The 16,418-nt window shown below is 37.3% G+C and overlaps 2 protein-coding genes across 3 annotated transcripts in view; both read left to right on the top strand.

The window, feature by feature from the left end:
* The window catches only part of tspan4 (tetraspanin 4), a 287,641-nt gene that overhangs the window by 214,748 nt on the left and 56,475 nt on the right, over positions 1-16,418 (top strand). The window lies entirely within an intron of this gene.
* Positions 3,022-6,278, top strand: LOC111947001. The gene is made up of 5 exons (XM_023952689.1): positions 3,022-3,279; positions 4,696-4,873; positions 4,964-5,111; positions 5,272-5,381; positions 5,700-6,278. Exons 2-5 carry the CDS (start codon positions 4,715-4,717, stop codon positions 5,985-5,987), a joined length of 705 nt encoding a protein of 234 aa, XP_023808457.1. The 5' UTR covers positions 3,022-3,279; positions 4,696-4,714; the 3' UTR covers positions 5,988-6,278.

Here is a 16,418-nt window from a genome sequence, read left to right as displayed (position 1 = left end):
GTACCAGAACTCATAGAGAAGAATTAACTTATCTAACTCTACAACTACATGTTTGCCTAGTCCAGCAGATGAGCTTCATCCAGATGGAGCTGGGGGACAGCTGGGGGCGCTAGACAGGCAGGAGGCAACGTCCACGGCCAGATACAGGAGCACGGACGGGCCAACTGGAATCTGGAATCCCTCCCGCTCCCATGGAGAACTAAATGATAAGTAAATGATCAGGAATAGAGGAGAGGAGAGGAGAAGTAGATGAGAATAGAGGACAGAACCCCAGTGCACCATACTTTCCCCAGCTTTAACTTCTAGCAGCCTACTAACAACTAGTTCTTGTTTTTTTTAATGTAATTCTAACATGTTAATAGTAAGTTGTATGCACTGTGGTACACATATAGCGGATGGTGATATTTATGACAGTAAGCTACATTTTTAAATTGTTTTATAAAATATTGGTATATTTTACTTTAAAAGCCATTTTAACCTTGGAAATTCTGCGGAGGACACGTATAGTCTTGAAAATGGACAAAACATTGGATGTGTTTTCTTCAATCAATGACGCTAAAAAGCTCCGTACAAAAAAGCAAGTTAACTTGATTTAATCAAAAACTGTTCAATGGACTGTGTAGGTAATAGACTTAAGCATCATTAGTGAGGCTATTCTCGCCTTCCCTGAACTTCAAACGCAAATGTTGTGAAGTTGTTTCTGACTATTAGGGCTGTTTATTTAGGCTTGTGTAATTTTGGGCCAAACTGTAGTTTAACTCTTTCAGTTTCTCTCAAAAAACACCAGGAGGGTATTTATATATTATTGTAGGATCACAACCATTTCATCACACAGACTTTCAAATTTAGATACAAGCAGAGGACTGGTTTTTTGAAACAAGACATTCTTTTTGTAGATTACTGGGAGTTTATCTATTCATGTGGTTTCCAGAGGACTACTTTATCTGTGTTATCAGTACCTGCTGTTTTCCCTCTCCTCCATCACCATGGTAACATCCCAGAAGCAGTCCTCCAGCACACAACCAAATGCCCTACCTCTTTGCAGATGCCATAACTTAGAGTGAGTGCAGCCGTAGGTGCATGTTAATGAACTCCATCCCATGCTTCATGGATGGTCACGCTCAGGCGCCTGCTTTATTACACTTTCTTTAGATCGGAAAATGGGGCTGAGGACCGCAGCGGGTAGCTGATCCCAGCAGCTCACAGATCTTCCATAAACATAAAACGCTCACCGTTTGTTTCACTTTGTTGGTTCCTAAGGATGATGAAAACGTCCTGTGAGGTTAAGTTTATGGGGACCATTGTGGCTTGAAATGTCACAGAGAGTTAAAGAAGTGGGTATGTGGTGAGGTCATTCAGAATTGATGTATTGGTATTTTATTCTATCTTAAAAGGCTTTATTGCCTTCTGCTCTTTATTGTTTTACTAGCTCAAAAGGAAATCGTGTGATAGAACTGAACAAGAAGACTAACACTCTACAATAAATGTTTTTTATATATATTCTAGACACTAATATCAGTGCTTACTGATTCAGAAGATACAGTTTTGCATATTTAGGATAGACATTTATCAAGATAAAATTGAGTTGCTTTCATTGTTGAAGTAAAAGCATAGCTGATTTTTTTTTTATAAATAATTTGGTTCTGCTTTAAGTGTACCAGAATTTGCTTCCCCCTATAATCCAGAACACATTTTCAGTCTGAACACAACCAAGCGAACTCTGGTCCACGACCGGGAACCGCTCTCAGACCCATCTTTGGAGGTGGTCTCAGTTTGTTTCCTATCGGACTGAGCTTCGGTTCGCTCTGAGATTCCTCAGTCTGAATACAATCCGTTCTCGGAGCGGAGAAACTGGACCAAATGGCTACTGTAGCCGGTGATCACGTGATCTAAACAGATTAGGAATGTAGGAACCGGGAAGTCGAGGACAAATGTAAAGCAATGATTGCCACTGCAAAAATGAAGTTTCTAACCTAGAATTATAATCTTAAATTTAGTCCAATAATCATTTAAAACTTGTTTTAAGAATAATTTACTATGCAAGAGAAGAATTCATTAGATTATTAATCTTGTTACAAGATTATTAGTCTTTTATTTCTTACTTAGTTTTATAAAGGCTAAAATTAGTCATTTTACATGTACAACAAGATAAATTACTCGCAGAGGCTTGAATTTTTATTTTGTGACCACTTTTAGCTGTAAAGACTTGTTTCAAGACCTAGTAACATGTGGACTTGAACACTGCAACAGCAACAAAGCGGTTAAGAAAAGTAATATTGCTATACCTGTTCTGTAACCCTTGTGCTATCCTAGGCACTTTAACATTAGGAGTTGGGTCATCTAGACCCACTAGACAGTGCTCTGAACCTTTTTTCTTCAATGATTTTTGATCTTCACTGGTGTCCATGGATTACATGAAATCTTTCCACCTTTGTCATGGTAGGGAGAACATGTCAATGGAAGGGGGGGGGGGGGGGTCATCTAAGATAGATAGAAAAAGGGATAACCCTTGTGCAAATCAGTAACAGAACACAACTGTCACAAAACCTTCCAATCTTTCCTGTAATGTGTTCCAAATTAATTATTTCTGAGACAAGGCCCAACTCCTTCTCATGTAAAAATATATGGGATGCTCTGTGCTGATATCATTTTGACAGCATTCAAAAAGCTGATTATGGTTGACAAGTGATTAACAGACATTTCTGAAGTTTAGTTTAGATGACCATTGTTTAAAAAATGGGCTTTGACTCAAACATAATACACATATGTCTAAACAACCAAGATAAATAATTTTAACAGGGAGATGCAAAGGCAGTGTTGCTTAGGAATTACAGTTTTCTAAGGAAACAATGGCTTAAATCGTTTCAGATGCTGTTCAATCAGATTTGTAAGTCTTTATACGCTCTGCATTGGTAAAACGGGTGCAAAAACAATCTGGACTATCTCAAAGTCTGAAATAACATGAACATACGGTACTCCTTTTCCTCCTGCGGTCAATATCAGCTAAGAAGGGAATGGGGGGACGGGAGGGTTTCATAAATAACACAAAATTTATTTTCCCTAGTATTACCATACAACAATAATAGAGGTGAGTTTTAAAGTAGTGTGTATAATATCTTCTAATTACATCATACAACTTTGTGGACAAAGGTACATGTTTTGCGGTAACCCTCTCACCCCCACCCCCCTCAAGTCATTTGGTTGCGCCTGTCCTGACGGTTGGAAAGAGAGGGAAAAGCAGCAGCCACTTTGAACCAGACCCTTCTGATAGCCAGTTCGGTAAGTTTTTCTGAGACTATTTTTATTTTATTAAATATTATTACTTCACTCAATGTGAACAAACATTGTTCCCCGAAGCCTAATGACAGCTAGGTATCCAAGCTAGTCGTCAAGTGTGACGAGGCAGCCAGTAGCAGAGCGGCATTCCGTCTCTTCTAGGCATGTTCGTATGACCTAGCTTAGCCACCAGAATTTCTTCCATTTAGAGGAACGCGGGGCTGCAGTATTTTCTCCGTTTTATGAATGAGCGTCACTAGATCGGTGCGTACTATACATGCAGGCTAATATTTTTTGTTGTAGTTATCTTCACCTCCCGGAAATTTAATCAGTAATCAAAAGCGAGCAGGTGCTGTTCTAGGCACGCGCGCTGAGCAGCGCTTCCGGCGGAACTCTTTCTGCCAAACACAGCGGGCGTGACTCCCCCCGTTTGCAAGGCTCCGTCCAAGAAGTGAATGCTGGGACATGAGGTCATGTGACTGGTTTTGAGTAAACTGATCGGCTGCAACCAATGTCTACAAACATAAAGGAGCAACCGTAGCTTAATGAAATACTATTGGATTGTGGTATAAAATAATAAATAAATAAAACAGCAGTTTTATTATTGTTTTATTTATTTATTAAAATCAATAATGACTTTTAAAAGTACTTCAAAGTATTTTTACACATAGAGCCACATGATAGTTCAAACCCAGGAAACGAGTCTGGAATCTCTCTTATTTATTAACTTGAAAAGTTAAAATGTAAAAGGAAAATAGTGTAAATAGGATATCTGTTTCCAAAGGTTTTTTTGGTCAGCTAAATGGATCATTTTATAAACATTATATATGCCATGAAGAAGATTTCAGTGTTTACTCTGCCTCACAGCATCTGTTTAGCTTAATTGAACTGTACAATCTTTTTGGTTATATTCGTAATTACTTATTATTTGTTGATAATGAAGTAAAAATGGATTTGATATCAACCTTAATTCATGTAGTTCTCTGACTAGCTTTGCAATGATACCTCCCTTACTTGGATTAGACAAGTTATGAGAAGGTTATGACACTAAGAACTCGTATCTTTGATTCAGATCGCCAATATGTTGTTTTGCTGTTTCCTTCAGGAATAAAATTATGCCCTCTATGTGATCACTTAAAATGCTTTACCTTTTCTTATTTTTTTGACCTACCTTAATTATCCTTATACCATTGGATATTGATATTGTGACATTGATATTGTTGATATTGAGACATTACAGCTATTGTTGTTTACATTTACATTGTAAACAAGCTTTTATATACAGCAGTGTAAGATGCTTTCTCATTTATGTTGCTCTAATAAATAATGGAAGTATAACAGTTCATGTCGGCTTAAACCCATTGTATAATTCAGAATATGTCTGATATCTTCACTGATTTTTATTTTTCATTTTGGCAGAAACGGATAGCCTCGATAGATGTATAGAGAACCAAAACCAAACCAAGATGCTGTCTGCCAGATCCTTGACCTCGGATTTCAGTCAAGAAAAGCCTTCATTGAAAGTGATGTCCTAAAAGAAGATGATAGACCTACAAAGATTCTGGAGGCATATCCATGTTTCAAGGAGCTTCATCATGTAAGCAATTTACTTGTGTTTTTGATTGGTTGTTCCCCCCACCGCCCATCTTTACAAAGGAGGCATTTTTGTATGTTACTTGTGTTTTAGGTGATGGAGGAGCTGCGGTGGATCCAGGATATGGGAAACGGCAAATTCAGATGTCAAGTACAGGACAGATGGGAAGACTTCTGCTCACTAGTGCAGTTTTACAGAGTTTGGAAAAAAGTGTTGAAGCCTCCCATGAACTTAAGTGGAGGTAACTCATTTTATTGTCTTTTTTTGCATAATGTTTTCAGAGGTGTTGGTCAGAATTGCGTTGTTATTATGCAAACTGATATTCAATTTAATGTAAACTCAACATTAAGCTGAAAATGAAGTTAATAACTGAGTTATTCTATTATATTGTTCTATTTTAGTTGAACACAACGTTGCACTCTTCAGAGCACTCCCAACGCTTTTCCCATCTCCAACTTCACCCCTTAAGAAACTGGCACATGCTAGTGAAGCATTGCTGCATGTTCTAGAGGTGAGTTTTTGTTCCCATTTGAAACTTTGATTTTGTGCTTGATTTTTGTTTGTCTCTGATGGTCTGTAATAACTGTGGGTAGAGACTGGAAGGAATAATGGGAGGATCCCAGCATTTATTTCTGTTTTTTTTTCTGCCACTAGATATGCAAAATGGTGTTAATGACACCTAAAAAGCCTAAATACAAGCATCTACAAAAAATATATTAATTTTCAAAATGGTAAATACGACCCTAGTGATGTTTCATTATTACTAACAAAACATTTTTAGTAAAAGTTACAACATAAACTGTTTTACCCTAATTATTTTTATCTTTAGCCAACAGATGATCCTGCCAAATACCTGGAGAAGAGATCTTTCTCCAGCCCGGTGTTGCTCTTTGATGGGTCTTGCTGTCTCGTGGCAAGTGGAGAAACTCCCATCACCACCTTTGCCAAAGAAGATCTTGGCCATAGGTTGTTTTATCTGTTGGCTTACCACTACACCTTCCATCTTACCCATCCCAAGTTTGTGGCAACCCTACTTTGTCAGTCAGACAGAAATATTGAAGGACAATATTCACGAGCGGGACACCACAAGTTCATAAAAAAAGTTTTGGCAGAGTGAAACGTTTTTACTGAGTGGTAGAGCTCTCACGGTGAGAAATGAATGCCTTGTTTGGTGATGTTAACCAGAGACACTCTTTTTCTTATTTCTCTTAACCTCAGATTATTTACTAGTATGGCCTGCATCAGCGTTCATTAAGATTTAGCTGTAAACCTATGTTAAATTTTATGTTGAAATGCTTCAAGCAGTTCTTTGTATTTGTAGAAGCAGAAGTATTCTATGTTAACAGTGTATTCAAAGCAATTTTGAAAAAAGCAATATAAATAAATATTGTTAAGTATACTAATCCTGTATGCTTGTATTTTTCTTGTCTTGGTTTGAGCTACAAAAGCTAGTAATTACACAATACTAGCTTTAATTCAGCTAGCAATAAGTCTTAATTCTAGTATAATAACTCTTGAATTAAAAGCATATCTTCTTACGGTTATCTAGTTTTAGGGTCTTTTTACTCAAAGTGAGTAATAAACAACTGTCAAAGAAGAATTTATAAACTAGTTTTGAGACTTTTTTACCTAAAAAATAGTGCTTGAAATGAGTATTTTACTACTAATTTTGAGTTGTTTCTCTCTTTCTAAAAGCCAAGATATTTTTTCTTATTTTAAGATATCTTATCAAGTGAAATTATCTTACCCCACTGGCAGATAATTTCACTTGTTTTAAGACAATATAATCTAAAAATAAGTCTAAATTTCTTGTATTTAGACAGTCAATTTTTGCAGTGTGTCATTTTATCTGACAGAAAAAAAGCGTTTAATAGTTAATTTGTCAGAACGCTTATTTTTGACACAGCTGAAACTGCTTCTTACATGCTTTTCTGTGTCTCGATAAGCCGCACTAAACACGACGCTGCAGTGACATCACCCGAAAAGCTACCTTTTAGTTACTTAACAGATTTCTCTTAAAAGCATCGCCATAATGCCACAACGATGAGACACAGCAACTCATTGAAATGTGACCGGATGAATGCAGGCTCATTAAAATAACTTTTAAGGTGACACACATTGCTTCTCATACCGTTTTCTTGAAAATCTACATGTCATGCACACGGCATGTCTCCTTGTCAGTCACCGTCTTGCAGCAAGCCTCCACCGTACCAGAGTAACAAGTAAAAAGAGTTATTCCTAACATTCAAAACTGGTAATTGACGTAAAGTTTAAATAAGTTAGAAGCGATAAGAATTGTCTGTCTTGCTCTTGTTGTTTTGACCCGCACTCAGACCAATGACTGAAGAGATCTTTAGTCATGTGGTTTTGTTTACAAGCTTTGGTCCGGAACAGAATGCTCTGCTTGATGCCTGTTTGAATACAGACCGACCTCAAGGTTAAGGACTCAATCCAGACCAAATTAAATAGACTCTGTCCGGAACAACAGATTTTTCCAGTCTGAACCCTTAATTACTACTTATTCTTCATCAGCTAGTCAGATTTACTACTTTTCTGTGAGCAGAAATACATTTTTTATACATTTAGAAGAGCTTAGAGATGCAGTAGAAAAGCATGCTCTTTAAGACTGTGAGACTGATTCCATACTTGAGTCATGACAAAGAAACAAAGAACGAGTGCTGGTTGTAAATAAACGTTAAGGTGCGTAAAGCCATAGACAAGCTTTCAACATTTATCCGCACAGAAATTTATTCAAATGTAATGTAAAACAATTGTGCAACCTTTTTTTTCAGGAATAAATAGCCCTTCAAATGACTTATGAGTCTTATATGTAGTATATAAAAACATTGGAACCTGTCCACCACTTACTATAGCTTGGAATCCATCCCTAATGAACATTTTCTGAAGATCAAGATAACTTACTGTAGGTCAATTTGCTTCTCCCACCTGTCTGTCTGTCTGTCTGTCTGTCGTTCATCAACCCATAAATTCCAATAGATGCAGTTCCTCAAATGACCTCTAGAAGCTGGTTGCAAAGGGGTTCCCATAAGTTTCATGAAGTTAAATTTGAGACATTTAAGACCATTTTAAATCCACGCATATTAAGAATTTAAGACTCAATTTATTTCAATTTTATTCATTTTTTTCCCATTTTATTAATTTATTCCCATGGCATGATCAAAAGTGCACCTTTGTATATTGTTTGTTGTCTGCATACTTCTTTTTTTCTTTCTTTAAATTGGCGGTAGGCATTTAGAGTACTGGTAACTAGTGATTGTGGATTGTGATTTACATTATTTGATCAAAATAATTGTGGTTGGAAAAACATTTTCGACCAAAAATGTGAAACGGAGTAGTTTCAAACAGCTCAATTTTTAAGGCTTTGTTACGTCTGTGGCCACCCCCACCCCCACCTCACCCCTCTCCAGCTGGCAGCAGCAGAGCTTTTGATAGACATTGTTAGGGGCTTTGGTCCTTGTAATTTGGGTTTGGTGGTTTTTGTATACTTTTGAGTTTTTCATTGTAAATAAATTCCCAGCTTACTTTCAGCCTGGGTCTCGTGAGAGTTTTTTGAGTCGTTGGTGAATTCCGTTTTTCCTTTTTACCTTTATGTTACACCCATTTACAAACCCCTAGCCAGAGGTGTAACAGGCTTAGACATCAAAATTGAACACTTTTTAAATGCTTTTTAAAGTATTATTTCCAAATTTATTAATTCAATGCTTTTAAGACTTTTTAAGACCCTGCGGGGACCCTGGAAGCAATTTCCTGTTGACTGCTATGCTAAAAGTCCAACTTCACTACCATGTTTTACAATCAACTTAGCATTAGTTGTTTTATTATTTCTTGTCACTTGTATGAGTAGGTGTTTTAATTCAGAGCTCAAATTCATGGTCCAGAGGTTATCTGGGAACGTCACTCAAATAGGTCCTTGACAAACAATGTCTGTAAACTTCAAGGTCGCTTACGTGTTTAACAGTTTTTTGCAGATTGTTGTGCCAAGGTCACTTGTCTGTATTTGAACTTCAGATGCTGCTGCTTCTTTGCAAACCATGGGAAGGTATGCTTAACAGAACATGGACAAAGAATACCTTATTTCTGACAAAAAAAAACGGAGTGTGTTAGCAAGTGCAAATTATGCAAATTCTTAACAATGAAATGACAAGCATTGAAAAAAGAACAAAAAATCAAGAGTACACTTACCAGTTCTGGGAGTGGAGTCTAAATATCTGAATGAAGATAAAATAAGGGTGTATTCCGACGTGAAAAGTCAGTTGGTGAAGACAGAGTCCCCTTAAATTGATCTGGATCGTGTCTTGAACCATATGTTTGGTCTGTATTCAAAGCTGGTTTAAAGAAGACTTTCATGTTCCAAACCATAGCTTGTGTATCTCTTTAGTCATTGGCCAGAAACTAGAAGGAGAAATCATGGAAATTTATATTTCACTGACCAATTTTGAACGTCTGTATTAACGGCAGGTACAACCCTTTTTACTTTGGTACAGCAGAAACATGCTGCAAGGCGGTTACTGAGGAGGTGACGGCTATGGAGGTACGTTGATTCGTGTGTATGACATATAGATTGTCGGGCAAACAGTGTGAAGCAATGTGGATCCCTTTAAAAGTTGTTTTAATGAGCCTGTATTCATGCGACTGCATTTCAATGAGTTGCTGTGTCTCATCGTCCTGGTTGCTTCATTTCTATTCTGTTTACATCGTCATAATGCCCTCCTATGGTGGCCATTTGGGTGCGGTTGTTCCGCTCACAACACAAAATCTATTCAGACTGAGAAATCTCAGAGCGGCCTTGAGCTCAGTCCGATTGAAAGCAAACCAAGACCATCTCGAAAGAGGGCTCTGAGAGTGGTTCCTGGTTCCCGATTCTTTGTGGGGGAAAAACTGGTTTCACTTTAAGCAAATGGAATATGTACAGTCTGAATACACGTATTTATTTAAATGTTCAACTTTCCTTTTTGGCATTTTAACAACCTTTGTTCTTTGCAAACCCAACACACGTAAACAGTCTAAAGACATGTACACACAATCAAAAACATCCACTTTTATAACTGCAATACTAAAGTCGTCGTAAATTCTCAGAACATAATACTTTTATTAAAGGCGGTAAACAGGGAGCAACAGTGCAAGTTTAATTTTTCCAATGTTTACTCATTAGGGAAGGCTGATTTTTTTTCCCATTTTATTAAAATTAACAACAGATTTTTAATTGGAGCTAAATTTGCGTATGTTTAGTGCTAACAATCTAGCTGGAAATTGGAATATTTCTTTTATAGCTCATCCTTTTTGGTATTTACAAAAAATGAGCTCTCATCAAGATATTATTTAGACATTTGCTGCAATACATTCTCTTAGTAACTAGTTTTTCATCTGCTTCTTCTCTCTGCAATCATTTATAGAACAATGCAGGAAGTTGTGCCATTATTTAAGTTCTCCTAAGCATTGGTATAGTTTAGTTTGATAACGGTAGGGAACAAATGTCCTTTAAAGAAATCAAATGCACTTACAATTCAGAACTTAAATATCTCTGGTTGTTAAAGCAACTGCTTTAATTATATGCTGCGCATTATTCCCACTCAACTTAATGGTAATTTACCACCAGATAAGAGGTGTACACAGCAGCAAAGGCTTTAATTGTGCACAATACCAGAATAGAAAGTAGCAGAAAGACCTTTGTCTTCCTGCACAGATGCAGCAAAATCAACAAGAAGAAAATTGACTCTGCTGTTAATGCCCGTATTCTTTGGGGAAGACTAGTTACATAGGTTCACACAGGTTTGATCTTACTACTTCCAGATGAAAATTTGATTTCATGTCACACTATTTAAGTTTTAGAAATGTTCATGTATGTTTACCCAGACAAAAAACATCAGAATTGACTGTTACATCTGTTTTGCCTTTACCTACGGGCTAAATGTGGGTTTTTGAACCTGCTTAGTTTATGAGGCAAAATATTTTAAACTAGTGATAAGCCTTTGAGAACATGGGAATAGTGATTTTAAGAGTATAGTATTTTTAGACCCAAAGCTCCAAGCTCACCAGGCAAGAATGTAGGTTCTTAGACATGTATTTGGCCCATGGTGTTAACATTAAACAAGCAGAGGGGGGCTTCTTCTTTTGTTTTTGTGTACTAGCGCATGTCCGCCACCTGCAGTAGGAAGAGGCTTTGTGTGAAATGTCAAAGCGGTGTAAATTTCGTGAATCTTGCTTCAGGCTTTTTCTTTCGCAGCTTTATTCTGATACGTGAAAGACTTGTGTTATTGTGTCATAGAATTCCAACCGGGCACACACCATTGTTATTCATTTTTTCTTTATGATCAATATTCTGGTATTGTGTTAATTTAAAGGGGACATGAAACGTACGTCACTACTAAATCTAAGTCTCTGATTGGTTAAAAGTGTGACCTGGTTGAACTGGCTGTGTGCTTTAGCTACATATGAACGCAAGAGTTTTGAACACGGAAGGCCTAAAATGTGTCTTTATGGGCATTTACATGGAGCTTCCATTGAAAGTGTTCATTTGAAGACACGTTTCTGAGGGTGGTGAAAACGTAGATTCAAATATGAACTAAACTCAGAACAGTAATCTGATGGAAATTTCAGAAAAAAAAGATAAAAGCACAAGACCTAAAGTCTACCGAGAACTTGTCAAATTTGGCACATTTGGTCTGAACAATATTTTACTCAACTTTCTACATTTCTTTCTGTCTGTAGTTTTGATTGGTTAAAGGCACAAAAGAAATCTTGATCATGAGTTTGAAATGAAATTTAAATATAAAAAGTTGTTTTTATTATCAGCATGTGCTTTTGTTTCAAACAAAGTGATGTGCATTTTATCCCTTTACCGTGAAGAACATGCTGCTTCTTCTTATCATGTCTGTCACACAAAAGTCAAAGGACTTGTTACAAAGAACAAAAAAAGTTGGTCATTTAAAAATTGGCCCTCTTCCAGAAGCCTTTAGAATGTTCCTACGATTTATATTCTTCTCTCTTCATGCTGTTAGCCATTGATCCAGTGCAGCGAGAAGCATTTTACCTGTTACTCAGTGGTCCATGGCTTTGGCTTCTATAGAGGTGAGATGCTATCTGCTTGTGTGCTTTGGGATGAGTCAAGGTGAGGTAATTCAGTTGTCAAAAGGATGAAGGGCTCAGGTCCAACATCCAATAAACCTTATCCATGAACCTAAAGGTCACAGCGCCATTAAAATTAATTAGGAACCACTGTTGTGTCAGATGATATAAAGAATATGCTATAAACCCAATGTCATAATTAATTACCAGAGATAATCCAAAAATCTGTTACCAGTGAATAAATACTCGTTTTTTGAATGAGCACTACAAATGCATTTAAAAGAAAACGTTTTAGTCAAACTCTGCTTATTTATTGCATCAGCCTTCATTTCTCATCTCTTGCTTTCATGCAGCTCTGAACTGCTCTTCAGCAGATTTCTGAAAGCATTTGTAATCTGTCCCTGGGAAAGGTCTGTTTCTTCATGCATGTACTGTCCAGTTTGCGTACTTGAATGTCCCACACCAATCATCGTTTAGATCTATTTTAAAAGTATCTTTCAAGTATACTTGAGCTGTTTTTAGCCAAAATAAAAATTTTTTTTTGTCTTTTTTAGGACATAGGTTTTGCAGAGCAGCAGGGGTTCCTTAGAAATTTGCTTCTGAGCTGTGGGCAGGACTATTAGTGCGTAGTAAGCCTGCCCCCACTTCCCATCATCCCTTTGTTTACATTCTCTCCCACTAGTTTTCCTCACAACCCTAACCTAACATTAGCGGTGCAACAAACATGTATATAATATTGGACCTATCCAGCCGGACAGTTTTGAGCCAGACGTCAGCTCAGAAGAAGAAAACAAAGGGATCTATCTGATCGACTAGTCACATCTACATTTCTACCAGCATTTATTTATCTGCTACAGATTCACAACTATCTGAGTGAAGACTCAGAAAAGTAATTTTAAGCTCAAATTTCTTTATACATGTCTGTCATTAGGAGAAAAATGCCACTGGAATATGTTAAAAACACCAAAAACATCATTTTTAACAGACTGGGTCTTTTACCATTTCTGGAGATCTAATTTTTTAAGGAACTTGGAACTGGATTTGAGTGGAAAGTTTAGAAAAAAAAACACTTTGAGATATGAGTCAGTGTTAGTTTTAACATATGCTGTAGTTTAGGCGCACACCTCCTCCTCTTGTCCAGTTTCTGCAAGAGCATGCCGCACATCACGCTGAGATGTGCTGTTGTTGCCAAACAGCTTTTAGAGACTGCTGTTGTTGAAGCAAAATTACCATTTATGCCTGTCAGACTGTGTTATGTTTGGCATTTTTCATGAGTGTAACTAAACAAATTATATAAAAAAACAACCTTACTGTGCTTCTTCTCTGCCTGTAATGTAACACCCGCTTTTCCAAAGAACCAGTCGTACAAAAACACATCTATGATGCTTGTATTTGTTTATGACACCATATTTTGTTTTTATTGACTGTACCATGCGAACAAAAGGACACCTTAATGTTTATGAATGTGTTTATTCATTTTCCCTGCATTCCCTGTGCACATGTAATGTTGAAGAATTGAGAGGTGCTCTTAGTGAGGTGTAATGTGCATTTTAGTTAGTGGATGTGCCACAGCAAAGTGCAAAATGCAAGACTGGTTTAACCATTTAACCATTAATATCTCAAGATGTGAGGCCTTTGTCATAGAATAAGTGTTTGGGTGTTAAATACCTCTCCATTTACTTTAGTACTGAAAAAGCACAATTGGATGCATACCAGAAGTAAAACCCAACAGTATTTAAAATTTCTGTACCACTGTGAATGGGCTTTGTTTGCTTTTTAGTGTTTGTTCTTTTTACTTGTTTTTGTCTGTACATCAACGGGTTTTTATTATTTTTTTTTTTTTTACTTTCTCAGGTACCTTTATATTTTACTTATTGTAAATTGTGTTTAAACATTTACATAATTAGTTGAAAAGTCTTGAACTCGTGATCTAGAACTCAAGATACATACGGGGAATCAGAGCACAGCCAGCACAGGAGGAAGGCAAAGACATGACTTAAATACACAGAACAGACAAGACCAAGGTGAGAACAATCAGGACAGACAGGGGCCAGGAAGTAAAACTAGAACTAACACAAATACAGGAACCCTTCAAAATAAAACAGGAAACAGAAACTCAAAACATGACAGAACAAGAATAGAAACAAAGGCAAAGAAACCCAAACAGTGACAAAAACTTGTCTGCAACACGTTACACGTAGACACGGTAGAAGCCTTAGGCATGCTAGCCTATTTACAATACCATTAACTCCTAACATTTTAGTAATACATAAAAAAACACAGTAAGACTACTCGCAATACTTCTAACTCCTAAACTTTACAACTTTTCAAAACAGACTGATAATGCTACAACAAACAATATTGTGACTATGCTAACTCCCAACCTTTACAACTTATAAATATACAAACTGATAAAACAATAAAACAAACATTACTATGTTTACGCTAACTCCTAAACGTGTTAGTGACATGTAAAAAGAACACAGTCCGACAGCGCTACACATTAGAAGCATTATTTTCACAATAACTATAGGCTAACTTTAGCTAAGCTTGTTTGTTACTATTGTGACCTAGCTAACTTGAGTTTGTCAGCAACATGTAAAAAACAACACTTTGACACGGCTACATGTTGCTTCGTTAGCTGACTTTGTTTGTAACTTGTAGAAAGAAAGAAAAAACTGACATTTTGATAGAGCAACTTGCACCTCTCAAAATTGCTTCCACATCAGTAACCACAACCAGACTTAATTCATATAATAATAATTCTCTGTTGATGCTCTGTCTTTTTTTAAATTAAAACTTTAAATGCACTTTGTAGAGCGAAAAATGCTGTACTTATTTAAAATGTATCACCTTAAAACTAAATAACATTTCTTGTGAATTCTGCTGACACCCATTCCCCTACTCTGAAGTTGTTTTTAATTGGTCCTGGATAAAAACTCCCAGCTACGTGTTAAAGGTCTAATTGAGGCACAGTTATATTTCCCCCTCTTCTACAACAGCCAAAAACAACAACCATAACATCTGACCCACTGAAATACTGCTTCAGATTTGGCTGCTCCCCTCTGCCATACTTCGGCTCCACCCTCAGTCATCAAAATATTCTGGCTTGTCAAGATTTTATCGTGCATATCCCAGAATGTCAGAATGCATTTTCACCACGAGACACTTTCATTCTAAGCAGACAGCTGAAATGCAATTAGATTAACATCCCTGGCTAATCACATTACTAAAATATACCAGCATCAGGGTAGCATTAATACTGATGACAATTTGAGATGATCAGCAAACATTTGTTTGTGGAGTTTTGGAATTAATGTGACAAGGGACGGTGCCATTTCTCTGCAGCTAATAATGTTGTGAGATTGCAGAGATGGTAATTATAATTCAATGAAACTGCAAGCAAATTGTGATGCTAATAATGAAAGAAGACACTGGGGTGCGATGCTGCAGGATTGAGCAAGGTGAAAATCCGGAACAGTCATTTGGACATTTATGCAAATACTCCAAGTATAGGAAATCAACCTAAATTCTATGCAGATTGATGAAATGATTTAAAGGTTTTGTCCTAACAGGATTGCCTTAATCCTCGGTGGCATTGACTATACAATACTGGAAACATTTCTCAGAGAGTTTGGTTCATATTGACAGAAGTTGTTACAGATTTGTCGGCTACACATCCATGATTCCAATCTCCCATTCCACCACATCCTATTGGGTTGAGATCTGGTGACTGTGGAGGCCATTTGAGTCCAGTGAACTCATTGTCATGTTCAAGAAACCAGTCTGAGTATGTCCATTCCTTTATGACCACAGTGTATCATCTTCTGATGACTACTTCCAGCTAGATGGCATGGCGCCTCATCTTGCTGGAAGTAGTCATCAGAAGATGATACACTGTGGTCATAAAGGAATGGACATACTCAGGTAGGGTGTGGCGTTGGAACCATGCTCAGGTGGTACTTAGGGGCCCAAAGTGTGACAAATAAATACCCTGCCCCCCACCACCACCCTGAATCATTGATATGATGCAGGGTGGATCCATGGTTTCATGTTGCTGACTCCAAATTCTGACCCTACGATCCCTATCCAAATGTTGCAGCAGAAATGGAGACCTCCATTGTCCAGTTTTGGTGAGTCTGTGTGAATTGTAGATTCAGTTTCCTGTTCTTAGCTGACAGAAGTGACACTGGGTATGGTCTTCTGCTGCTGTAATCCATCTGTCTCAAGGTTGGATGTGTTGTGCATTCAGAGATGCTCTTCTGCAGACCTCGGTTGTAACCAGTGGTTATTTGAGTTACTGTTGGAATCAGTCTGGCCGTTTTCCTCTGACCTCTGGCGTCAACAATGCAATTCAGCACACAGAACTGCCGATCGCTGGATATTTTCTCTTTTTCGGACCATTCTCTGTTAACCCTAGAGATGGTTGTGGGTGAAAATCCCAGTAGATCAGCAGTTCCTG

This window comes from Oryzias latipes, chromosome 3 (assembly GCF_002234675.1).
Source record: "Oryzias latipes chromosome 3, ASM223467v1".
NCBI classification, from domain to species: Eukaryota; Metazoa; Chordata; class Actinopteri; order Beloniformes; family Adrianichthyidae; genus Oryzias; species Oryzias latipes.
Note: the sequence above shows the minus strand (reverse complement) of the source record. Positions and strands in the feature narration are given on the sequence as shown.